General features: G+C 44.6%; 1 protein-coding gene across 1 annotated transcript in view; it reads left to right on the top strand.

Annotated features, from left to right (window-relative positions):
• The window catches only part of LOC311143625 (mannosyl-oligosaccharide 1,2-alpha-mannosidase IB-like), a 108,646-nt gene that overhangs the window by 78,971 nt on the left and 4,220 nt on the right, over positions 1-25,455 (top strand). Inside the window, exons 7-12 of the mRNA XM_084179488.1 lie at positions 5,886-5,980; positions 6,120-6,243; positions 6,809-6,902; positions 19,123-19,238; positions 19,741-19,960; positions 20,416-20,588. Coding sequence (XP_084035614.1) covers positions 5,886-5,980; positions 6,120-6,243; positions 6,809-6,902; positions 19,123-19,238; positions 19,741-19,960; positions 20,416-20,588 — 822 coding nt within the window. The remainder of the gene's footprint in view (positions 1-5,885; positions 5,981-6,119; positions 6,244-6,808; positions 6,903-19,122; positions 19,239-19,740; positions 19,961-20,415; positions 20,589-25,455) is intronic.

The raw sequence follows: 25,455 nt of genomic DNA, 5'->3' as shown, positions 1-25,455 counted from the left end.
AGTATTAACACTGGAATGCTAGATGTGCAAGAGATTATGTGCAAATAGAGATACTGGGGTGCAAAAGAGCAAAATAAATAACAATATAGGGATGAGGTAGTTGGGTGGGCTAATTTCAGATGGGCTGTGTACAGGTGCAGTGATCGGTAAGGTGCTCTGACAACTGATGCTTAAAGTTATTGAGGGAGATAAGAGTCTCCAGCTTCAGAGATTTTTGCAATTCGTTCCAGTCATTGGCAGCAGAGAACTGGAAGGAATGGCGGCCAAAGGAGGTGTTGGCTTTGGGAATGACCAGAGAGATATACCTGCTGGAGCGCAGACTACGGGTGGGTGCTGCTATGGTGACCAATGAGCTAAGATAAGGCGGGGATTTGCCTAGCAGTGATTTATAGATGGCCTGGAGCCAGTGGGTTTGACGACGAACATGTAGTGAGGACCAGCCAACAAGAGTGTACAGGTCACAGTGGTGGGTAGTGTATGGGGCTTTGGAGACAAAACGGATGGCACTGTGATAGACTACATCCAATTTGCTGAGTAGAGTGTTGGAGGCTATTTTGTAAATGACATCGCCGAAGTCAAGGATCGGTAGGATAGTCAGTTTTACGAGGGCATGTTTGGCAGCATGAGTGAAGGAGGCTTTGTTGCGAAATAGGAAGCCGATTCTAGATTTAACTTTGGATTGGAGATTCTTTATGTGAGTCTGGAAGTTGAGTTTACAGTCTAACCAGACACCTAGATATTTGTAGTTGTCCACATACTCTAGGTCAGACCCGTCGAGAGTGGTGATTCTAGTCGGGTGGGCGGGTGCTAGCAGCGTTCGATTGAAAAGCATGCATTTAGTTTTACTAGTGTTTAAGAGCAGTTGAAGGCTACTGAAGGATTGTTGTATGGCATTGAAGCTCGTTTGGAGGTTTGTTAACACAGTGTCCAATGAAGGGCCAGATGTATACAAAATGGTGTCGTCTGCGTAGAGGTGGATCTGAGAGTCACCAGCAGCATACACACGGAGAAAAGTGTCGGCCCAAGAATTGAACCCTGTGGCACCCCCATAGAGACTGCCATAGGTCCAGACAACAGGCCCTCCGATTTGACACACTGAACTCTATCTGAGAAGTAGTTGGTGAACCAGGCGAGGCAGTCATTTGAGAAACCAAGGCTATTTAGTCTGCCAATAAGAATGCGGTGGTTGACAGAGTCGAAAGCCTTGGCCAGGTCGATGAAGACGGCTGCACAGTACTGTCTATTATCAATTGCGGTTATAATATCGTTTAGGACCTTGAGCGTGGCTGAAGTGCACCCGTGACCAGCTCGGAAACCGGATTGCATAGCGGAGAAGGTACGGTGGTATTCGAAATGGTCGATGATCTGTTTGTTAACTTGGCTTTCGAATACTTTCGAAAGGCAGGGCAGGATGGATATAGGTCTGTAGCAGTTTGGATCTAGAGTGTCACCCCCTTTGAAGAGGGGGATGACCGCGGCAGCTTTCCAATCTCTGGGGATCTCAGACGTTATGAAAGAGAGGTTGAACAGACTAGTAATAGGGGTTGCGACAATTTCGGCGGTGTAAACCCCATAGACATACAGACGTGTGAGTTGACTTAATCCTGTCTCTCCCTGGAGCCTTTGAGGGCCTTCTTCCTAAACTGGCTCATTCACCAGATTTCACAGTATACCTTCTAATCCTTTTATGGGACTCCATTACATGTACATAGTGGCATACTCCCCCAGAGAGAGAGATGATAAATAGTGTGTGTGTGTTTTGTGCCTATGTATGTGTGTTAGGGCTGCACAATTAATCAAATTCACATCGAAATCAAAATATTGACCTGTGCAGAGATCCAAATCGCATGCAATGTTATTAAACGCATTTTAGCCGGGTGTAATGTTCATTTTTATAGTTAACTCAGTTTTTTTCTGCTTTTGTGGCTGCTTCCCACACACCCAAGCCATGCCACTCAAGTAGCACAGTTCCTCCTCCTCGCTCTTAGCTTCACTATGTTTGCATGCTGTTCTGTTAGGTGAAATGGAGTCAACCCATTGTTCCAAACACGAACAATGCTGCTTTCCACGTTGCTTCTTAATATAAATAATTATATTTCTGTGATTCTAAGTTTACCCAAGTGTTTTGATCTATATCGCACGTCAAATCGCAATATTTGAATTTGATTGAATTCAATTTTATGCCTATATCGTGCAGCCCTTATGTGTTTGTGTGCTTTATAGTGTGTTTGTGTGCTTTATAGTGTGTTTGTGTGCTTTATAGTGTGTTTGTGTGTGCGTATGTGCCTGTGTATGCATGTGTGTGCTCCCTGGCAGGCTGAGTGGTCCTGCGGGTCTATCCCAGTGAGAGCAGGGCTCATATACTCATATGTGTAATAACAGGATCAGCTCCTAAATTAGAGGATCGGTTGGAGCAGCAGATTAGAGTCAGCACTATGACCAGCCAGCCAGAGCCAGCGTTCCAAATCTGCAATCTGGGAATACTGCCGACAGATCCGGCCTGCCAACCTGGCCTCACAGCTCATCCTGATAGAGGGATGGAGAGAGGGAGAGAATGAGAGCTTGTTAACCCATAAGAGTCTAAGCCGGGGGGGTTCTACTAAGCTATATGGAATTGTTTTAAGAAGGTCATAGTAAGGATAATTTAGCTATTTGATTTCATTTAGCTATTTGACCCTATATATATACCAAAGTATGTGGACACCCCTTCAAATTAGTGGATTCTGCTATTTCAGACACACCCTTTGCTGACAGGTGTATAAAATTGAGCACACAGCCATGCAATCTCCATAGACAAACATTGGCAGTAGAATGGCCTTACTGAAGAGCTCAGTGACTTTCAACGTGGCACCATCATAGGATGCAACCTTCCCAACAAGTCAGTTTGTCAAATTTCTGCCCTGCTAGAGCAGCCCCGGTCAACTGTAAGTGCTGTTATTGTGAAGTGGAAACGTCTTGGAGCAACAACGGCTCATCTGCGAAGCGGTAGGCCACACAAGCTCCAAGAACAGGACCGCCGAGTGCTGACGCGCGTAGCGTGTAAAAATCGTCTGTCATCGGTTGCAACACTCACTACCGAGTTCCAAACTGCCTCTGAAAGCAACGTCAGCACAATAACTGTTCGTCAGGGGCATCATGAAATGGGTTTCCATGACCGAGAGGCCACACACAAGCCTAAGATCACCATGCACAATGCCAAGCGTCAGCTGGAGTGGTGTAAAGCTCGCCGTCATTGGACTCTGGAGCAGTGAAAACGCGTTCTCTGGAGTGATGAAACACACTTCACCATCTGGCAGTCCGTCGGACGAATCTGGGTTTGGCGGATGCCAGGAGAATGCTACCTGCCCAAATGCATAGTGCCAACTGTAAAGTTTGGTGGAGGAGGAATAATGGTCTGGGGCTGTTTTTTCTGGATCGGGCTAGGCCCCTTAGTTCCAGTGAAGGGAAATCTTAACGCTACAGCATACACTACCGGTCAAACGTTTTAGAACACCTACTCATTCAAGGGTTTTTCTTGATTTTTACTATTTTCTACATTGTAGAATAATAGTGAAGACATCGAAACTATGAAATAACACATATGGAATCATGTAGGAACCAAAAAAGTGTTAAACAAATCAAAATATATTTTATATTTGAGATTCTTCAAATAGCCACCCTTTTGACTTAATGACAGCTTTGCACACTTGGCATTCTCTCAACCAGCTTCATGAGGTAGTCACCTGGAATGCATTTCAATTAACAAGTGTGCCTTTTTAAAAGTTAATTTGTGGAATTTCTTTCCTTCTTAATGCGTTTGAGCCAATCAGTTGTGTTGTGACAAGTTGGGGGGGGGGGGTATACAGAAGATAGCCCTATTTGGTAAAAGACCAAGTCCATATTATGGCAAGAAAAGCTCAAATAAGCAAAGAGAAACAACAGTCCATCCTTACTTTAAGACATGAAGGTCAGTCAACACGTTAAGTTTCAAGAACTTTGAAAGTTTCTTCAAGCGCTATGATGAAACTGGCTCTTATGAGGACCACCACAGAAATGGAAGACCCAGAGTTACCTCTGCTGCAGAGGATAAGTTCATTTAGAGTTACCTGCCTCAGAACTTGCAGCCCAAATAAATGCTTCACGGAGTTCAAGTAACAGACACATCTCAACATCAACTGTTCAGAGGAGACTGTGTGAATCAGGCCTTCATGGTCGAATTGCTACAAAGAATTCACTACTAAAGGACACCAATAATAAGAAGAGACTTGCTTGGGCCAAGAAACACGAGCAATGGACATTAGACCGGTGGAAATGTGTCCTTTGGTCTGGAGTCCAAATTGGAGCATTTTGGTTCCAACTGCTGTGTGTTTGTGAGACGCAATGTGGGTGAACGGATGATCTCCGCATGTGTATTTCCCACCGTAAAGCATGGAGGAGGAGGTGTTATGGTGTGGGGGTGCTTTGCTGGTGAAACTGTCTGGGATTTTATTTAGAATTCAAGGCACACTCAACCAGCATGGCTACCACAGCATTCTGCAGCAATACTCCATCCCATCTGGTTTGGCCTTAATGGGACTATCATTTGTTTTTCAACAGGACAATGACCCAACACACCTCCAGGCTGTGTAAGGGCTATTTTACCAAGAAGGAGAGTGATGGAGTGCTGCATCAGATGACCAGACCTCCACAATCCCCCGATCTTAACCAAATTGAGATGGTTTGGGATGAGTCGGACCGCATAGTGAAGGAAAAGCAGCCAACAAGTGCTCAGCATATGTGGGAACTCCTTCAAGACTGTTGGAAAAGCATTCCAGGTGAAGCTGTTTGAGATAGTGCTAAGAGCGTGCAAAGCTGTCATCAAGGCAAAGGGTGGCTATTTGAAGAATCTCAAATATAAAATATATTTTGATTTGTTTAACACTTTTTTGCTTACTACATGATTCCATATGTTATTTCATCGTTTTGATGTCTTCACTATTATTCTACAATGTAGAAAATAGTAAAAATCAAGAAAAACCATTGAATGAGTAGGTGTTCTAACACTTTTGACCGGTAGTGTACAATGACATTCTAGATGATTCTGTGCTTCCAGCTTTGTGACAACAGTTTGGGGAAGGCCCTTTCCTGTTTCAGCATGACAATTACATTTTACATTTTAGTCATTTAGCAGACGCTCTTATCCAGAGCGACTTAAAGTTAGTGAGTGCATACATTTTTTTTTCTTATACTGGCCCCCCGTGGGAATCAAACCCACAACCCTGGCGGTGCAAGCGCCATACTCTACCAACTGAACTACAAGGGGCCCGTGCACAATGCGAGGTCCATACAGAAATTGTTTGTCGAGATCAGTTTGGAAGAACTTGACTGGCCTGCACAGAGCCCAGACCTCAACCCCATCGAACACCTTTCGGATGAATTGGAACGCCCACTGCGAGCCAGGCCTAATCGCATAACATCATTGCCCACCCTCACTAATGCTCTTGTGGCTGAATGGAAGCAAGTCCCCGCAACAGTGTTCCAACATCTAGTGGAAAGCCTTCCCAGAAGAGTGGAGGCTGTTATAGCAGCAAAGGGGGGACCAACTCCATATTAATGGCCATGATTCTGGAATGAGGTGTTCGAGAGCAGGTGCCCACATCCTTTTGGTCATGTAGTGTAGTTGTGTGTGCATGCGTGCATTCTTGCGTGCGTGCGTTCTTGTGTATGTACTGTTATTCTAGTGGTCTCTGAGGGGAGTTATGAGCGCCTCCTGTAAACCAGCTCAGATGCTTTGTGATGTTTCTCTGTCCTGTGTAAACTCTTGCTGTCTTCTCTGCTGTGTTGTAAATGTATTTTCTCTCTCTTAAGCTTTTTCTCAACTTTTCCTATACAACTTTCATTCACCCTTTCTCTCCCTCTGTCTCTAGGTCTTTAAGGTGAAGGCGGTTCAGTTGGCTGAGAAGCTGCTCCCAGCCTTCAACACGCCCACAGGCATCCCCTGGGCCATGGTCAACCTCAAGAGGTCAGTCTCAGACCACAACGCAACCTTGGATTTGCATCTGACCACAACTTAACCCTAGATTTACGTCCACAACTGCAACAATGGCATGTCAGCATGATTCTCTATTTAATGTGTCCTTTCTCCCTCTCCCTGTGTGTAGTGGTGTGGGTCGTAACTGGGGCTGGGCGTCAGCAGGCAGTAGTATCCTGGCAGAGTTTGGAACCCTCCACATGGAGTTTGTCCACCTCACTTACCTCACCGGGAACCCTGCATACTATCAGAAGGTGAGACACCTCCTTAGTGCTGGTGTGTGTGTCTGAGTGGGTGTCTGGTAGCCTGAACAGCCACTATTGGGCTTTATAGATCTCCACTATCATCTGGGCTTGATGTGTACAGAAGGTAATACACTTGTGTCCCCAGGCGACCGGTTCGTACATAAAACATTCTCCATTCAGGCTGCAAAGGCTTCGATTTCCTCCTTAACTAGATTTAAAGGCGAGAAGGTGGAAAAAACTGGAAATATGCCTTTCTTTATGAAACACCACTTTCCACCACCATGAGTGGCTAATGCCTAGGAATGCTAGTCCCGGATGTTGTGTATCCCGTTCTCGCTATTAAATGTAGTTAAGGAGGAAATCAAAGCCTTTGCAGCCTGAATTGATTTTTTTTTTAAATGTACAAACCGGTCGCCGGGGGACACAAGTGTAATAACGGCAGTACACATCAAGCCCAGACGGTAGTGGAGATCTATAAAGCACACTACCCAGCGGCTACCCAGGTGTCTGGGTGTGTGTTTCTGTCTGTGTTCTCCTGGGCAAGAGATATTCATGTCTCCTCTAACCCTGTCAGGTGATGCACATACGGAAGCTGCTGGCCAAAATGGACCGACCCAACGGGCTCTACCCCAACTATCTGAACCCTCGCACCGGCCGCTGGGGCCAACGTAAGTACCTGTTGTCTCTCTCTTCATCAGAGAATAATACTGACGTGTGTGTGTGTGCTCTCTACTGTGGGTGTGACGGATGCAGGGGCCGCTAGGCTATGTAAATGAGTGTGTGTGAGTACTGGGTGTTTTTGGAGCTTTAATAAATATGTATAATTAGAAGCTGTTGGCGGGCGGCGTCTTAACTAACTGTTAATTACCCTGACTAAGACAGAGCAGTTTAATTACTGTTTCTGCCTCTCACTGCTCAACCTGACCACGCACGCACCCACCCACCCACACACACACACTCACTCACACGCCAGGGTTTCCATTGTGGCACCGGACAACGTGACCAGGAAGATTTTAATTTACCGCCCATTTGAGAAATTTACCGGACCCATAAGCATTGGATGTATAACCCATTAGGGCATCCACCCACGGTGCTCAGAATGACAGAAATCACATTTAGATTATGGTAATGCATTTTAACAGAACATGCAACTCATGTAATGAAGCAACCAATAAAACGTCATTTTCAAACATTTGCCAAAATGCAATTCGCCAGAAAACACCATCCTAAACAGTGCACCTGAGAAAACACAATTTCAAACAGCGCACCTGATAGCGGTTCCATATGTGACCGAGATTAAAATCTCTGTTAGAAACTTAGTGGGAATCTAAAGATGCAACAACTAGGATTGGTTGCTAATACAGTGCATTCTGAAAATATTCAGACCCCTTGACTTATCCCACATTTTGTTACATTACAGCCTTATTCTAAAATTGATTCAATTGTTTTTTTCCTCATCAGTCTACACACAATACCCCATAATGACATAATAAAAAAATGAAATATAACATTTACATAAGTATTCAGACCCTTTACTCAGTACTTTGTTGAAGCACATTTTGGCAGCACTGACAGCCTCGAGTCTTCTTGGGTATGACGCTACAAGCTTGGCACACCTGTATTTGGGGAGTTTCTCCCATTCTTCTCTGCAGATGCTCTCAAGCTCTGTCAGGTTGGATGGGTAGCGTCACTGCACAGCTATTTTCAGGTCTCTCCAGAGATGTTCGATCGGGTTCAAGTCCGGGCTCTGGCAGGGCCACTCAAGGACATTCAGAGACTTGTCTCGAAGCCACTCCTGCGTTGTCTTGGCTGTGTGCTTAGGGTCGTTGTCCTGTTGGAAGGTGAACCTTTGCCCCAGTCTGAGGTCCTGAGCGCTCTGGAGCAGGTTTTCATCAAGGATCTTTCTGTACTTTGCTCTGTTCATCTTTCCCTCGATCCTGACTAGTCTCCCAGTCCCTGCTGCTGAAAAACATCCCCACAGCATGATGCTGCCACCACCATGTTTCCTCCAGACGTGATGCTTGGCATTCAGGCCAAAGAGTTCAATTTTGGTTTCATCAGACCAGAGAACCTTGTTTCTCATGGTCTGAGAGTCCTTAGATGCCTTTTGGCAAACTCCAAGCGGGCTGTCATGTGCCTTTTTAATGAGGAGTGGCTTCCGTCTGGCCACTCTACCATAAAGGCCTGATTGGTGGAGTGCTGCGGAGATGGTTGTCCTTCTGGAAGGTTCTCCCATCTCCACAGAGGAACTCTGGAGCTCTGTCAGAGTGATAATCGGGTTCTTGGTCACCTCCCTGACCAAGGCCCTTCTCCCCCGATTGCTCAGTTTGGCCTACTGCTGCATTGGCCTATAGGCTATGAGTTCCATGCGCTCGTTTCTTTTGCTGCCAATGAATCACGGTGTATCAATGTGTCCATATGGCAGAGGCTGGTGATCCCGCATTAGTTTACTTTTAACTGATGTTTGAACGAAAATGTGCATATGAAAATCATATTGTAAGCTTCCCCAAACTTGAAACTCACGCGCCGCCTATGAAGTCTTTATAAAATAACTGCCTCCACATTTCCATGGTCAGATTTTGCCTATAGGCTACTTTGAAGTGAGGTAAGACATGCCACAAAATATGAAATAAAACATTCAGGTTTCCAAACAATTCAGTACGTTTTCAAAATGCATACTGCCTCCAGCTCACATTGTAAAGCGGTGGGTGGCGAGCAGATAGCCTGTTGCATGCACTTCATGTTGAATGGGAGGCGTACTTCAATTACCAGTTGAGAAATAAAAATTGTATCTCTTTTTAATCGTGCACCAAAACTGTTTTTAACATGCGATTGCATTTAGAATTGTTGCACAATGAATGGGCTTATAAAAGCACAGGTTTTACTCCAGAAGCAACCAGCTGAGGAGCAGCAGGAGAAATCCCGCTCAAAATAGGCTCTGTATGCTGTGGCGTGTGATAGTTGTGTTGGATAAACAAGATACATGATGACTAACGAAAATACCCACAGGCCAATTTAATTCCTCAAAATTATGCAAATTAACCTACTGACCGAAAAGCATGACGGTCAAATGTAAACTCAGCAAAAAAAAGAAACGTCCTCTCACTGTCAACTGTGTTTATTTTCAGCAAACTTAACATGTGTAAATATTTGTATGAACATAACAAGATTCAACAACTTATACATAAACTGAACAAGTTCCACAGACATGTGACTAACAGAAATTGAATAATGTGTCCCTGAACAAAGGGGGGGTCAAAATCAAAAGTAACAGTCAGTATCTGGTGTGGCCACCAGCTGCATTAAATACTGCAGTGCATCTCCTCCTCATGGACTGCACCAGATTTGCCCGTTCTTGCTGTGAGATGTTACCCCACTCTTCCACCAAGGCACCTGCAAGTTCCCAGACATTTCTGGGGGGAATGGCCCTAGCCCTCACCCTACGATCTAACAGGTCCCAGACGTGCTCAATGGGCTCTTTGCTGGCCATGGCAGAACACTGACATTCCTGTCTTGCAGGAAATCACGCACAGAAAGAGCAGTATGGCTGGTGGCATTGTCATGCTGGAGGGTCATGTCAGGATGAGCCTGCAGGAAGGGTACCACATGAGGGAGGAGGATGTCTTCTCTGTAACACACAGCGTTGAGATTGCCTGCATTGACAACAAGCTCAGTCCGATGTGACACACCGCCCCAGATCATGACGGACCCTCCACCTCCAAATCGATCCCGCTCCAGAGTACAGGCTTCGGTGTAACACTCATGCCTTGGACGATAAACGCGAATCCGACCATCACCCCTGGTGAGACAAAACCGCGACTCGTCAGTGAAGAGCACTTTTTGCCAGTCCTGTCTGGTCCAGTGACGGTGGGTTTGCAGACAGTCTGAGCACTGATGGAGGGATTGTGTGTTCCTGGTGTAACCCGGCAGTTGTTGCCATCCTGTACCAGTCCCGCAGGTGTGATGTTCGGATGTACCGATCCTGTGCAGGTGTTGTTACACGTGGTCTGCCACTGCGAGGACGATCAGCTGTCCGTCCTGTCTCCCTGTAGCGCTGTCTTAGGCGTCTCACAGTACGGGCTCCCGAGTGGCGCAGCGGTCTAAGGCACTGCATCTCAGTGCTTGAGGCGTCACTTCAGACCCCCTGGTTCGATTCCAGGCTGTATCACAACCGGACATGATTGGGAGTCCCATAGGGCGAAGCACAATTGGCCCAGCGTCGTCCGGGTTTGGCCGGTGTAAGCCGTCATTGTAAATAAGAATTTGTTCTTAACTGACTTGCCTAGTTAAATAAAGGTAAAATAAAATAAATAAAAAACGGACATTGCAATTTATTGCCCTGGCCACATCTGCAGTCCTCATGCCTCCTTGCAGCATGCCTAAGGCACGTTCACACAGATGAGCAGGGACCCTGGGCATCTTTATTTTGGTATTTTTCAGAGTCAATAGAAAGGCCTCTTTAGTGTCCTAAGTTTTCATAACTGTGACCTCAATTGCCTACCGTCTGTAAGCTGTTAGTGTCTTAACGATTTATTTTCTCCCGGTCATTTTGCCGGCAACAGTTTTCTTTATGGGCTTTTCATTTTTGTGTGGGGGCCAAAAGCCGACAATTGCCGGCTAACAGAAACCCTGGCGCATGCACACACACGCTAAGAGAGGGGGGGAAGAGACAGAAAGAGGGAGATAACAACATGATGAAAGAGGAGACTGCAGTTCTTACTATACTATAGGTCCAACATCTAGTGCAGTGATGTTTTAAAGGGATACTACAAGATTCTACTTACCCAGAGTCTGATGAACTCGTGGATACCATTTGTATGTCTCTGCGTGCATTACGAAGGAAGTTAGAGAGAGTTTCATGAGCCAATGCTGACTAGCGTTAGTGCAATGACTGGAAGTCTACAGGTACACTAGGGCAGGGGGTTTCAAACTTTTCTTGCCCAGGGACCCCCGCCCAGGCAAACTTGCGACCCATCATATGTTAGCAAAAAAGTAACGTCTTGTCTTGTCTCATCAGGTGAATGATAATGGCAAGTAGAAGTAATCAACCTTTTAAAGTGAATAGATTTGGTAGACAGCAGTTAGAGTTCAGAAATCTGCATTTTCAAAACGCAGACCATTTAAAAATCAGTGTTTTATTAAACCATTTCATCTGTGTTTTATATTGAAAGTCAAGTTTTTTTTGCTTCAATAGAGTGATCAGGGGCGTGCAACTATAGTTTTCCTTAACAGAAAATACATTAGGGAAACACATTCATCAGATGACAACAAAGTCCAACGCTATTTGGCCAGCAGTCACACAAGTAAATTTACTTACAAATTAAAAAACAAAGTCTTTCTTGCAAAAGCAATGCATGGCTATCACATTTCTAATGTATATCATAGAAAGAATGTAGCCAGCTACATTTCCTATTGTTTGGCTTGAAGTTAAAAGAAAAGTGCCGGAGAAAAGTAGCTCCACATCAGTCAGAGCACTGTCTGCTGATAGAATGCCCATTAGTGAATTCTCATCTGAGTGGAGAAGTGCAACTGAAGCACAAAATTAGTCTGATGCCGAGCAGAAATTACAATAAGAAGCATTTTAGATCTGTGTTTACAAACCGCAGCAAGATATTTCTTATCTGCTGAATTTTGCGTTAACATGAACCCCAGAGACACTTTCATTATTTTGACCTCCCCACAGTTCATTGGAAGAGGAAGTGTAAACTCTAACATAGTTTATTAGCTAGAAAGGTATATTGGCGGCGTAGAGTAAATGTTGCTGTTTTAAAGCGAATTTTATGCAATTGTACAACCTTTTCCATTGAGCTGAGAGAAAATTTTGCAATTTTGAAGCATATTTCCAGTAATTCTATGCATTTTGCCATGGCTAACACTGTGTTCCTCTGCTAAACATAAGAGAATCAATGGGCATGTGCCCTGAAGGCCCTGTTTTGGGAATTGTTTATTCTCCCTGTCTAGCTTTTATTTGATTGTTAGTTCTCAAAGATAGTATTATAAAAAAATATATAGTAAAATATTTTTTATGCGTTATTTCTATCTGGTTTTGGTAATGTAAGTTGACACTGAAACTGTTTTTCCATCCCAAAACATTACCAGAATTTTCTATGCAGAAAAAAACCTGTATTTAGCTCCATTTACTAATTTCCTCCAATTTAAAGGGAGCAGCTAGGTATATTCATAAAATAATTGTATTTCACACCAAAATCCTTAAATATATCACCCAAAAAATAAAAACACCCAGACCCCCTGAAATACCTCTGCGGACCCCAAGTAGGGCTGTTGCGGTGACCGTATTACCGCCACACCGGCGGTCACGAGTCATGAAGGCAGTCAAATTCTACATGACCTTTTAGTCAATGTAATTAGGCTTCTCCAAGCTCTGATGCTGCTGCTGGTCATTAGTAGCCAACCAAACTTGCTAACTGTCTGGTACTCAGCACTCTATTGTCCCTCTAATCACTCTGACATAATAATAATAATATGCCATTTAGCAGACGCTTTTATCCAAAGCGACTTACAGTCATGTGTGCATACATTTTTACGTATGGGTGGTCCCGGGGATCGAACCCACTACCCTGGCGTTACAAGCGCCATGCTCTACCAATTGAGCTACAGAGGACCATGTATGCAAATGTATTCGAAAATTAAACACTTCATGAGAGCTCATGTTGCGGGAAAAAAAACGAGTGATGGCCGCTAATAAAAAGAGGATCCCATCAGCTTTCTATAGGCTAGGCCTACTATATACAGTGGGGGAAAAAAGTATTTAGTCAGCCACCAATTGTGCAAGTTCTCCCACTTAAAAAGATGAGAGAGGCCTGTAATTTTCATCATAGGTACACGTCAACTATGACAGACAAATTGAGGGGAAAAAATCCAGAAAATCACATTGTAGGATTTTTTATGAATTTATTTGCAAATTATGGTGGAAAATAAGTATTTGGTCACCTACAAACAAGCAAGATTTCTGGCTCTCACAGACCTGTAACTTCTTCTTTAAGAGGCTCCTCTGTCCTCCACTCGTTACCTGTATTAATGGCACCTGTTTGAACTTGTTATCAGTATAAAAGACACCTGTCCACAACCTCAAACAGTCACACTCCAAACTCCACTATGGCCAAGACCAAAGAGCTGTCAAAGGACACCAGAAACAAAATTGTAGACCTGCACCAGGCTGGGAAGACTGAATCTGCAATAGGTAAGCAGCTTGGTTTGAAGAAATCAACTGTGGCAGCAATTATTAGGAAATGGAAGACATACAAGACCACTGATAATCTCCCTCGATCTGGGGCTCCACGCAAGATCTCACCCCGTGGGGTCAAAATGATCACAAGAACGGTGAGCAAAAATCCCAGAACCACACAGGGGGACCTAGTGAATGACCTGCAGAGAGCTGGGACCAAAGTAACAAAGCCTACCACACTACGCCGCCAGGGACTCAAATCCTGCAAGGCCAGACGTGTCCCCCTGCTTAAGCCAGTACATGTCCAGGCCCGTCTGAAGTTTACTAGAGTGCATTTGGATGATCCAGAAGAGGATTGGGAGAATGTCATATGGTCAGATGAAACCAAAATATAACTTTTTGGTAAATACTCAACTCGTCGTGTTTGGAGGACAAAGAATGCTGAGTTGCATCCAAAGAACACCATACCTACTGTGAAGCATGGGGGTGGAAACATCATGCTTTGGGGCTGTTTTTCTGCAAAGGGACCAGGACGACTGATCCGTGTAAAGGAAATAATGAATGAGGCCATGTATCGTGAGATTTTGAGTGAAAACCTCCTTCCATCAGCAAGGGCATTGAAGATGAAACGTGGCTGGGTCTTTCAGCATGACAATGATCCCAAACACACTGCCCGGGCAACGAAGGAGTGGCTTCGTAAGAAGCATTTCAAGGTCCTGGAGTGGCCTAGCCAGTCTCCAGATCTCAACCCCATAGAAAATCTTTGGAGGGAGTTGAAAGTCCGTGTTGCCCAGCGACAGCCCCAAAACATCACTGCTCTAGAGGAGATCTGCATGGAGGAATGGGCCAAAATACCAGCAACAGTGTGTGAAAACCTTGTGAAGACTTACAGAAAACGTTTGACCTGTGTCATTGCCAACAAAGGGTATATAACAAAGTATTGAGAAACTTTTGTTATTGACCAAATACTTATTTTCCACCATAATTTGCAAATAAATTCATAAAAAATCCTACATTGTGATTTTCTGGATTTTTTTTTCTCATTTTGTCTGTCATAGTTGACGTGTACCTATGATGAAAATTACAGGCCTCTCTCATCTTTTTAAGTTGGAGAACTTGCACAATTGGTGGCTGACTAAATACTTTTTTTCCCCACTGTAGGTCGACTTTTGTACTATGGGGGCTAGTAGATTGACATAGGCTGGCTAGTGCTTTTGCTGTTCATTAGGCCTACTCATCTTATTGGCTGACGATAGTAAATGTGGACAGTTCTTCCAGTATCTTCAATATGCACCTCGGAATTGGATAAGGACGCGCGCAGTTGCGTCCCCAATGTCGGTCTTAACTTTGTTGTCTGTGAGAAAGACCCGATCACGTGACGGAGAGCCGTGTGAGTGAGAGGCGCTTCGGATTGCGCAGCGCTCTCAGGGAGAAGGGCACAACGCAGCACTCCGGGCCGCAAAAGGCATGGATTATTTTAGGGTGCATCATGGCCAGAAAGGGGATGCCGCCGTGAAATTCGAGGCATTATCAAGTGCTTGTCAAATTGTGAATGAGGGACTATTGGAGTGTGTACAGCCTGTGCAAAAAGCAAAGCAGAGCACTAGTCTCATCATGCAGCCTATTAAACAATTAAAACATATAGCCCTACATTTGTAGAACAGCTAAAGTTACATTAATAACTCTAAATTAAGCATATAGGAATACCTATTTCTTTGTTAACCGCTCAACACAGAATAGCCGCATGTGTGCACTCCCTCAAATCGTTTGCCGAAAATATTTATATTTTATTCAGCTTTGTTCAATTGTATTCTTCATACGATAAAATAATGCCACGGAATTATAAGCAAATCTTGTCTGCTAAATGAACTAGTGTAGCCCACAGCCATTTGGCATAGCCACATCAGGACCTAACATAAGGACAACTCAGATGATGCTATTATTTTCTTCTGAATTAGACAACATTCTTTTTATATCATGCTTGTTTAGACATTTATTGTGACGGTGTAGGCTATATTACATGGATTTATTAGACTTTTTAAAATGGATTGTAGGCTATGTGTGGAAGTCAGGAGATGCTAAATGTGTTTATGTTTATTAACGGTCAATTACTGTGAGACCGACAGTTATTTGCTTGACAATCACCGGCTGACAAAATGTTGTGACCACCACAGCCCTACGCTAGCATACGCTACCCACTCATCTCCCTCACAAATATACTTGTTCAAGCACCCACAAATGTATGGTTACACCAGGGGTTCCCAAACTTTTTTGACCCGGGACCCCAAAAAGTTTTTGGGATATCCCCCCAAAAATTGTGACACCACCCATGTAAAAAAAATAGGTGTGTAATCAACAGCCAATGTTAACTTTTTAAATTTGGGACTTTGACAGTCTATTACAAATCAGTCTGACAGTATTTTTGACAGTATTTCAATCTTTAGACCGTATGATTTGATGTGACTGAAATGCATCAGAAAGGTATTGGGAAGGTCAAAACATCATCAGGCAATAATGTTGTATGAACTTCAGTGTAGAAAAGAACATCATTGATGATCTTTTTCCCCCAGTCTGATTTAGTGCCAGGTCTTGTCCACTCTGTTCTAATGGCTAGTGGGCATAGTAGAGGGAAACAGTATGTACGGAAGTGTTCCTGCGAGTCCTCTGTAGCTCAGTTGGTAGAGCATGGCGCTTGTAACGCCAGGGTAGTGGGTTCCATCCCCGGGACCACCCATACGTAAAAATGTATGCACACATGACTGTAAGTCGCTTTGGATAAAAGCGTCTGCTAAATGGCATATTATTATTATTATTATTATATTATTATCTTTCAGTGATGGGGTCCTAATAATTTATAGCTTAAACCATTCAAAAGATAGAGCCAGATTTGTAGGAAGAAAACAGAAACTGTTCCGTTTATTACAACCGCATCTTGCGGCTACCAGAGGTTACTGACATAATCACGGTTCTATGAATCAAGCGCACATTTTCAAGTTTGGGAAACCCTGGGTTACACGCATGCACTTAACAACGCATGTACACACACACACACACACACACACACTGTGCCCTCTACAGTGTCTACCTCTTTCCAAGGTTGTTTGTGTTTGGCATTGCTCTCATTTTCTCTCGATCTCTCCGACCCTCCATATGAGAATGAATTATTCATTGCAAATTCTCTCCTCTCCATTTTGCCAGGGGCCCGCCAATCCCGCACAGCCATTTGCATAGAAAACATATTTTACTTTGTCTGTGAGAGTCTCTTCAGCTCATCTCGCTCTCGCTCTCACTCTCACTCTCTCTCTCTCTCCTCTGGGCCAGTGGCGTAAAGTACTTAAGTAAAAAATACTTTAAAGTACTACTTAAGTATTTTTTGGGGGTATCTTTACCATTTATATTTGTGACAACTTTTACTTTTACTTCATTTGGAAAGCCACATAATTTTGTATGATCATTTAAATTGAAAAAGTTTTGAATTCAGTGTTGTTTTGTGTGTCTGTTCATAAACCATGTGCCATGGAATTGGAACATCGAAATTCTCTTCCCAGCTATTATGCAACCTGTATGGCGCAACTGTCAACATGTTGGTCCTCAAATGAAACTGGTATATGTTTCTATTTATGAAAAATATATATATTGCAGCCAATTTTTGTCTTTAATATAGGGCAGGCACATAAGTTCCCTACTTTCTACCCTTTTCACTTGCGTCCCCCATTCCTGCTTAAAGATGCATTATGCAGAAATCGCTCCGCCATTTCCTGATTGCTAAAATCCTTATAGTTTGCCTAATTTCAGTTTGTGACAAAACAAGCATGTATAGTGTAGAGAATCATTGTACCTAAACCACTGTGAAATATATTTTCCATAACCAAAAATATTGTATTTTCAGCTGTTTGAAGCTGGTGTACAAAACCTAAAGTAAAAGACACACAAACAAAACTTAAGAACGGGAAGCATAGAAATAGCACACATAGAACAGATATACAGCTTCTTAGACTTGCTTTCAATGAGAATGACAGCGCTATAACTCACTTTTCTATGTGAATTTGGTCGGTCACCCAAAAAGTTACATATTGCAGCTTTTAATGCTGCAGTCAGTTGGTTATAACTTTGGATAGAGCAAACAGTCCCATATATTTTTGATAGCTGCATGTGTAACATAACTTCATCATAACTATTCATAATATCATTAGTAAAAATCATACCATTAAAAAAATACATAAAGAATGGAAAGAAATCTAATCAGTATATTTGAGTTTAACCATAATATTTGTTGTATTGTTTGATCTGTCTTTTCAGGAGGATGCAATTGCAATTATAACCAGCTTTTGTACTGCTTGTTAAAGAAAAGGCGATACTTTGAACAAGGTTTCATTTTCAATTAACCAAAAATGAGAGGTTGTAATCTGGATAAAGGCAAAAAGGCCATTTTTGAACAGCGGGTGAGCCATTCTTACTGATCTACTGGAGAATCAGTTTGGGTTTAAATATAACTTCTGTATGACTGAAGCTTTTAGTGAGAGGTTTAGCATTAACCATGATCATTTAGCTGTTGGCCCCAGCACTAGCTGTGGACTGGGACTGCAAATGGTGCTAGCCCCACTGCTCTCAGCATTGTTTAGCATTGTTGGCTTCTTTGACACCGTTGGTTAACATTGCTGAGTCATTAGCTGGCTATCTAGCTCTGTTAGTGCAGCTAAATATATGGCTTTAGCCAGAGGGAGGCTACTACACAATAGCATCTTAAAGGAAAACTCAGCCCAAAAACTATATTTTGGTATTTGTTTCATTAGTCCATTGTTGACATAGTCCCAAAGTGTTTTGCTTGTCAGGAATCAAGTTTTCAAGATATGGAACTTTCAAAATACAGAAATCATCCCTGTATGATGCATTTTTCATCATATGATGCTGCATTTTGCATCATACTGGGAGGATTTTTATTTGTTTTGAAAGTTACATATCTTGAAAACTTGAATGATGACAAGCAAAACAGTTTGGGACTATGTCAACAATGGACTAATGAAACAAATACCAAAAGATAGTTTTTGGGTGGAATTTTCCTTTAAGTCCCTGCTGGCTAACAACTTAAGCTAAACAGAGTCAGGCCTCATGGGGATAACACAGTACTCTTTCTGAGTGTCTTGACTCTGCTACTTAAACTACCACATTGCTTAATACTGCAGAATCATGGCTCGGGGTAGTCTGTGACAGATTGAGAGAGTGAGTGCGTGTGTGTATGTATGTGTGTGGGTACGTGCGTGTGCCTACCCATCTGTGTCCTCTTGCTGAGTGAGAGTTGGCGCATCCTCCTGCTCACTGTAATGTGTCACTTTATTTAGGCCAGCAATAAAGTCTGAAACAACTTTTACTAGGACATGGGGGACATTAAGACATGGGGGACATTAAGAAATAATATAGTCTTTGCCATCATACTGTAAGAGGGGCAAATAATCTCCATAGCCATTTTGTTTCTGTAATTTAAAACCCCTCCCTGAAGAATAGTGTTGGCTCTGGTTGGGGTTTTGAAGAAAACGTCATCCAATAAATAATTATATTTTTGTCCCTCTGACTCCCTCCATCTTTTCTTCTTTCTCTCTCTCTCTCCCTCGCTTTGTCCCTTTCCCCACCCACTTATCTTTCTCCCCCATCCCTCACTCTCTCTTCTTGTTCTTCTCTCTCTCCGCCCCCCCCTCCCCCTGTAGACCATACATCAGTCGGAGGTCTGGGGGACAGTTTCTATGAGTACCTGCTGAAGGCCTGGCTCATGTCAGACAAGACCGACACAGAGGCCCGCAAGACCTACGATGACGCTATCGAGGTACGCACCACACCGTTACCTGGTCTCCATGGAGATGGCTTTGATTGGCAAACACACAGCTGTGTTTCAACTCCATCTAGCCTACCCTGAAATAGCAACTACCTTACTCTATATCCTTCAGGCCAGATAGTTAGGATTGCTCCTCAACTCCTCAAAGTCCTTTAACTGCAGGGTCGACTGGGTTCAATGTTTGCCTTTTATTCAGTGTGTGATTTAGTTAACAGTAAGCAGATGCCTGGACTTTGTGGCCAGTTATTGATGTTGATTGATCAGGTACAGTAGGTGCCAGGGGGAGGAGGAGAACAGCAGATGTTGCTGCTGCTCTCAAGGACTGGAGCTGAGGACACTTACACAACTTTGTTCCTGTTCCCTCTACTGTGCCAGGGACTAACTACCTGTCCTCTATCTCTCTCTCTCGCTCTCTCTCCTCCCTACACACACACATACACACACCTACCCCTTCTACCATCACCACCCACACCCATTCCCCACCCCCCTCCAGGCCATCGAGCGCCACCTGATCCGTAAGTCCAACGGCGGCCTGACGTTCATCGGGGAGTGGAAGAATGGCCACCTGGAGAGGAAGATGGGTCACCTGACCTGCTTCGCCGGGGGGATGTTCGCTCTGGGGGCCGACGGCTCGCCTGACGACAAGGCTGGACACTACCTACAGCTGGGGGCTGAAATCGCACACACCTGCCACGAGTCCTACGACCGCACCGGTGAGACGGAGACAAACACACACGTCTAAACATATAGGGAAATCAAAGAAAGTTTAGGTATAAATGGTAACTTATTATGGGGTGGTTTGGTTGCCATGGATTATAGTTGTTGCCAGATGTTGAGTCAGATTTTGTGAGCTTAGTTGAGTTTTTTTTAAAGTGAGGTTACCATGGGAACTGGCTGAACTTCCTGGAAGTAAAGTTTGACAGTGATGATATTTCAGTTTTATCCAGTTGTCTCTGGTTCCCATCCACAGTGACAAGGCGTGCAGAACAAATCTGTCAAAAATCTCCTGTCTGCTACTTGATCACTGTAATCTGCTCCTATTACTCTAAACGTTTAATTGGCAGGACATATGTTGTGTACTTATGCTAAACCAGGAAAATCAATGGATATTGAACATCTCTCCACCCCCACCCCCCCTTCTCTCTCACTCCCTCCCCTTCCTCCCTAGTGTTGAAGCTGGGTCCGGAGGCCTTTAAGTTTGACAGTGGCCTGGAGGCGGTGGCGGTGCGTCAGAATGAGAAATACTACATCCTGAGGCCAGAGGTCATTGAGACCTACTGGTACATGTGGAGGTTCACCCACGACCCCAAGTACAGGCAGTGGGGCTGGGAGGCAGCACAGGTAAGCCACTGGAAAATCACTACAAACTAGTATTACTACTCCTACCATATTGTACTTATGCTTCTACTTATCCATCCATGCCCAATCCCCTATCAACCCCTAACCCCTAGCAGTACCTTCTCTGCACCAGTGTACATCTGAAAGAATTGGATAAGTGCATGGACCCATTGTAATTTAAAGAGAGCGGATCAAAGTGTGAATCAGACTAATGCTACTTGAGGACAGAGAATACTCATTTTTCTCTCCATTTATAGTCTTTTTTCCCCCCATCTCTGTTCCCTATTAAGGCTTTTATTATTTAGGTCAGAGTGAAACACTCTTCTACATTTACGTTTTAGTCTTTTAGCAGACGCTTTCTCTCCATCCTCCTCTCAACCACTCAATCACTCTGCTCTCTCATTTTTCACTTCCTTTCTCTGGCTTCCCTCCCTCTCCTCCTTCTCGCCACCACTCACCTATCTTATCTCTCTCTGTCCCTCTGTTCTCCTCTCCCTCTTTCCCCTCCTCCGCTTATCTCCTCTCCTTTTTCCCCTCTATCTGTTCCTGTGTGATTGTGTTGGTGCTCTTGAGAGCTGTTGTTGTGGGTCTGAATGCAGCCTCCCTCAGCCTGAGTGACTGAGTGGAGATGGAGGGAGTTCTCTTCTTTGTTCTACCTCTTATTGCTCCTCTGCACCATGCACCTCTCCTTTCCTCTCCTCCTCTCTCTTACTCCCTCCTTTCCTCTCCTCCTCTCTCTTACTCTCTCCTCTCTTACTCTCTCCTCTCTTACTCTCTCCTCTCTTACTCTCTCCTTTCCTCTCCTCCTCTCTCTTACTCTCTCCTTTCCTCTCCTCCTCTCTCTTACTCTCTCTTCCTCTCTCTTACTCTCTCCTTTCCTCTCCTCCTCTCTCTTACTCTCTCTTCCTCTCTCTTACTCTCTCCTTTCCTCTCCTCCTCTCTCTTAATCTCTCCTTTCCTCTCCTCCTCTCTCTTAATCTCTCCTTTCCTCTCCTCCTCTCTCTTACTCTCTCCTCCTCTCTCTTACTCTCTCCTTTCCTCTCCTCCTTTCTCTTACTCTCTCCTCCTCTCTCTTAATCTCTCCTTTCCTCTCCTCCTCTCTCTTACTCTCTCCTCCTCTCTCTTACTCTCTCCTTTCCTCTCCTCCTTTCTCTTACTCTCTCTTCCTCTCTCTTACTCTCTCCTTTCCTCTCCTCCTCTCTCTTACTCTCTCCTCTCTTACTCTCTCCTCTCTTACTCTCTCCTTTCCTCTCCTCCTCTCTCTTAATCTCTCCTTTCCTCTCTCTTACTCTCTCCTTTCCTCTCCTCCTCTCTCTTACTCTCTCCTTTCCTCTCCTCCTCTCTCTTACTCTCTCCTCCTCTCTCTTACTCTCTCCTTTCCTCTCCTCCTCTCTCTTACTCTCTCCTCCTCTCTCTTACTCTCTCCTTTCCTCTCCTCCTCTCTCTTACTCTCTCCTCTCTTACTCTCTCCTCCTCTCTCTTACTCTCTCCTTTCCTCTCCTCCTCTCTCTTACTCTCTCCTCTCTTACTCTACTTTCCTCTCCTCCTCTCTCTTAATCTCTCCTCCTCTCTCTTACTCTCTCCTTTCCTCTCCTCCTCTCTCTTAATCTCTCCTCCTCTCTCTTACTCTCTCCTTTCCTCTCCTCCTCTCTCTTAATCTCTCCTCCTCTCTCTTACTCTCTCCTTTCCTCTCCTCCTCTCTCTTACTCTCTCCTCCTCTCTCTTACTCTCTCCTCTCTCTTACTCTCTCCTTTCCTCTCCTTTCCTCTCTCTTACTCTCTCCTTTCCTCTCTCTTACTCTCTCCTCCTCTCTCTTACTCTCTCCTTTCCTCTCCTCTCTCTTACACTCTCTCTGCTAGTGCTGAGCTATTAACCAAAATGTCTGTTATTTTTCTGTTTTTAAACAACTAATTGACCGACATGGCCCCAGCACTAGCAATTATTTGAATTCCATTTCTTTTCTGCTTTTTTCTATGAGGTCAATGCACACATCGCATAGTTTCTCTAGAGATAAAACAGACCGAGCATGAACTGTGCTATGTAGTAGGGAGTTGTAGTTTCCAACAGGCCAATATTCTACATAGTTTAGCTGCCCCCCTCTCTCCCTCTCCCTCTCCCTGCCCCCCTCTCTCCCTCTACCTCTCCCTGCCCCCCTCTCTCCCTCTCCCTCTCCCTGCCCCCCTCTCTCCCTCTCCCTCTCCCTGCCCCCCTCTCTCCCTCTCCCTCTCCCTGCCCCCCTCTCTCCCTCTCCCTCTCCCTGCCCCCCTCTCTCCCTCTCCCTCTCCCTGCCCCCCTCTCTCCCTCTCCCTCTCCCTGCCCCCCTCTCAATTCAATTTCAATTCAATTCAATTTCAATTTAAGGGCTTTATTGGCATGGGAAACGTATGTTAACATTGCCAAAGCAAGTGAAGTAGATAGTAAACAAAAGTGAAATAAACAATAAATATTAACAGTAAACATTACACTCAGAAGTTCCAAAAGAATAAAGACATTTCAAATGTCATATTATGTATATATACAGTGTTGTAACAATGTGCAAATAGTTAAAGTACAAATGGGAAAATAAATGAACATAAATATGGGTTGTATTTACAATGGTGTTTGTTCTTCACTGGTTGCCCTTTTCTTGTGGCAACAGGTCACAAATCTTGCAGCTGTGATGGCACACTGTGGTTTTTCACCCAGTAGATAAGGGAGTTTATCAAAATTGGATTTGTTTTCGAATTCTTTGTGGATCGCTGTAATCTGAGGGAAATATGTGTCTCTAATATGGTCATACATTTGGCAGGAGGTTAGGAAGTGCAGCTCAGTTTCCACCTCATTTTGTGGGCAGTGTGCACATAGCCTGTCTTCTCTTGAGAGCCAGGTCTGCCTACGGCGGCCTTTCTCAATAGCAAGGCTATGCTCACTGAGTCTGTACACAGTCAAAGCTTTCCTTAAGTTTGGGTCAGTCACAGTGGTCAAGTATTCTGCCACTGTGTACTCTCTGTTTAGGGCCAAATAGCATTCTAGTTTGCTCTGTTTTTTTGTTTGTTCTTTCCAATGTGTCAAGTAATTCTCTTTTTGTTTTCTCATGATTTGGTTGGGTCTAGTTGTGTTGTTGTTGTTGTTGTCCTGGGGCTGTGTGGGGTCTGTTTGTGTTTGTGAACAGAGCCCCAGGACAAGCTTACTTAGGGGACTCTTCTCCAAGTTCATCTCTCTGTAGGTGATGGCTTTGTTATGGAAGGTTTGGGAATCGCTTCCTTTTAAGTGGTTATAGAATTTAATGGCTCTTTTCTGGATTTTGATAATTAGCGGGTATTGGCCTAATTCTGCTCTGCATGCATTATTTGGTGTTTTACGTTGTACACGGAGGATGTTTTTGCAGAATTCTGCATGCAGAGTCTCAATTTGGTGTTTGTCCCATTTTGTGAATTCTTGGTTGGTGAGCGGACCCCAGACCTCAGAACCATAAAGGGCAATGGGTTCTATAACTGATTCAAGTATTTTTAGCCAGATCCTAATTGGTATGTCAAATTTTATGTTCCTTTTGATGGCATAGAAGGCCCTTCTTGCCTTGTCTCTCAGATCGTTCACAGCTTTGTGGAAGTTACCTGTGGCGCTGATGTTTAGGCCGAGGTATGTATAGTTTTTTGTGTGCTCTAGGGCAACGGTGTCTAGATGGAATTTGTATTTGTGGTCCTGGCAACTGGACCTTTTTTGGAACACCATTATTTTTGTCTTACTGAGATTTACTGTCAGGGCCCAGGTCTGACAGAATCTGTGCAGAAGATCTAGGTGCTGCTGTAGGCCCTCCTTGGTTGGTGACAGAAGCACCAGATCGTCAGCAAACAGAAGACATTTGACTTCAGATTCTAGTAGGGTGAGGCCGGGTGCTGCAGACTGTTCTAGTGCCCTCGCCAATTCGTTGATATATATGTTGAAGAGGGTGGGGCTTAAACTGCATCCCTGTCTCACCCCACGGCCCTGTGGAAAGAAATGTGTGTGTTTTTTGCCAATTTTAACCGCACACTTGTTGTTTGTGTACATGGATTTTATAATGTCGTATGTTTTTCCCCCAACCCCACTTTCCATCAATTTGTATAGCAGACCCTCATGCCAAATTGAGTCAAAAGCTTTTTTGAAATCAACAAAGCATGAGAAGACTTTGCCTTTGTTTTGTTTTGTTTGTTTGTCAATTAGGGTGTGCAGGGTGAATACGTGGTCTGTCGTACGGTAATTTGGTAAAAAGCCAATTTGACATTTGCTCAGTACATTGTTTTCACTGAGGAAATGAACTAGTCTGCTGTTAATGATAATGCAGAGGATTTTCCCAAGGTTGCTGTTGACGCATATCCCACGGTAGTTATTGGGGTCAAATTTGTCTCCCTCTCCCTCTCCCTCTCCCTCTCCCTGCACCCCCCTCTCCCTCTCCCTCTCCCTGCCCCCCTCTCCCTCTCCCTACCCCTCTCCCTTCCTCTCCCTGCCCCCCTCTCTCCCTCTCCCTCTCCCTGCCCCCCTCTCTCCCTCTCCCTCTCCCTGCCCCCCTCTCTCCCTCTCCCTCTCCCTCTCCCTCTCCCTGCCCCTCTCTCCCCCTCTCCCTCTCCCTCTCCCTGCCCCCCTCTCTCCCTCTCCCTCTCCCTGCCCCCTCTCTCCCTCTACCTCTCCCTGCCCCCCTCTCTCCCTCTACCTCTCCCTGCCCCCCTCTCTCCCTCTACCTCTCCCTGCCCCCCTCTCTCCCTCTACCTCTCCCTGCCCCCCTCTCTCCCTCTCCCTCTCCCTGCCCTCCCTCTCCCTCTCCCTGCCCCCTCTCTCCCTCTCCCTCTCCCTGCCCCCCTCTCTCCCTCTCCCTCTCCCTGCCCCCCTCTCTCCCTCTCCCTCTCCTGCCCCT

Source organism: Coregonus lavaretus (assembly GCF_964263955.1).
Source record: "Coregonus lavaretus genome assembly, chromosome: 16".
NCBI classification, from domain to species: Eukaryota; Metazoa; Chordata; class Actinopteri; order Salmoniformes; family Salmonidae; genus Coregonus; species Coregonus lavaretus.
The sequence above is the reverse complement of the archived record's forward strand: the minus strand, read 5'-3'. Positions and strand labels throughout refer to the sequence as shown.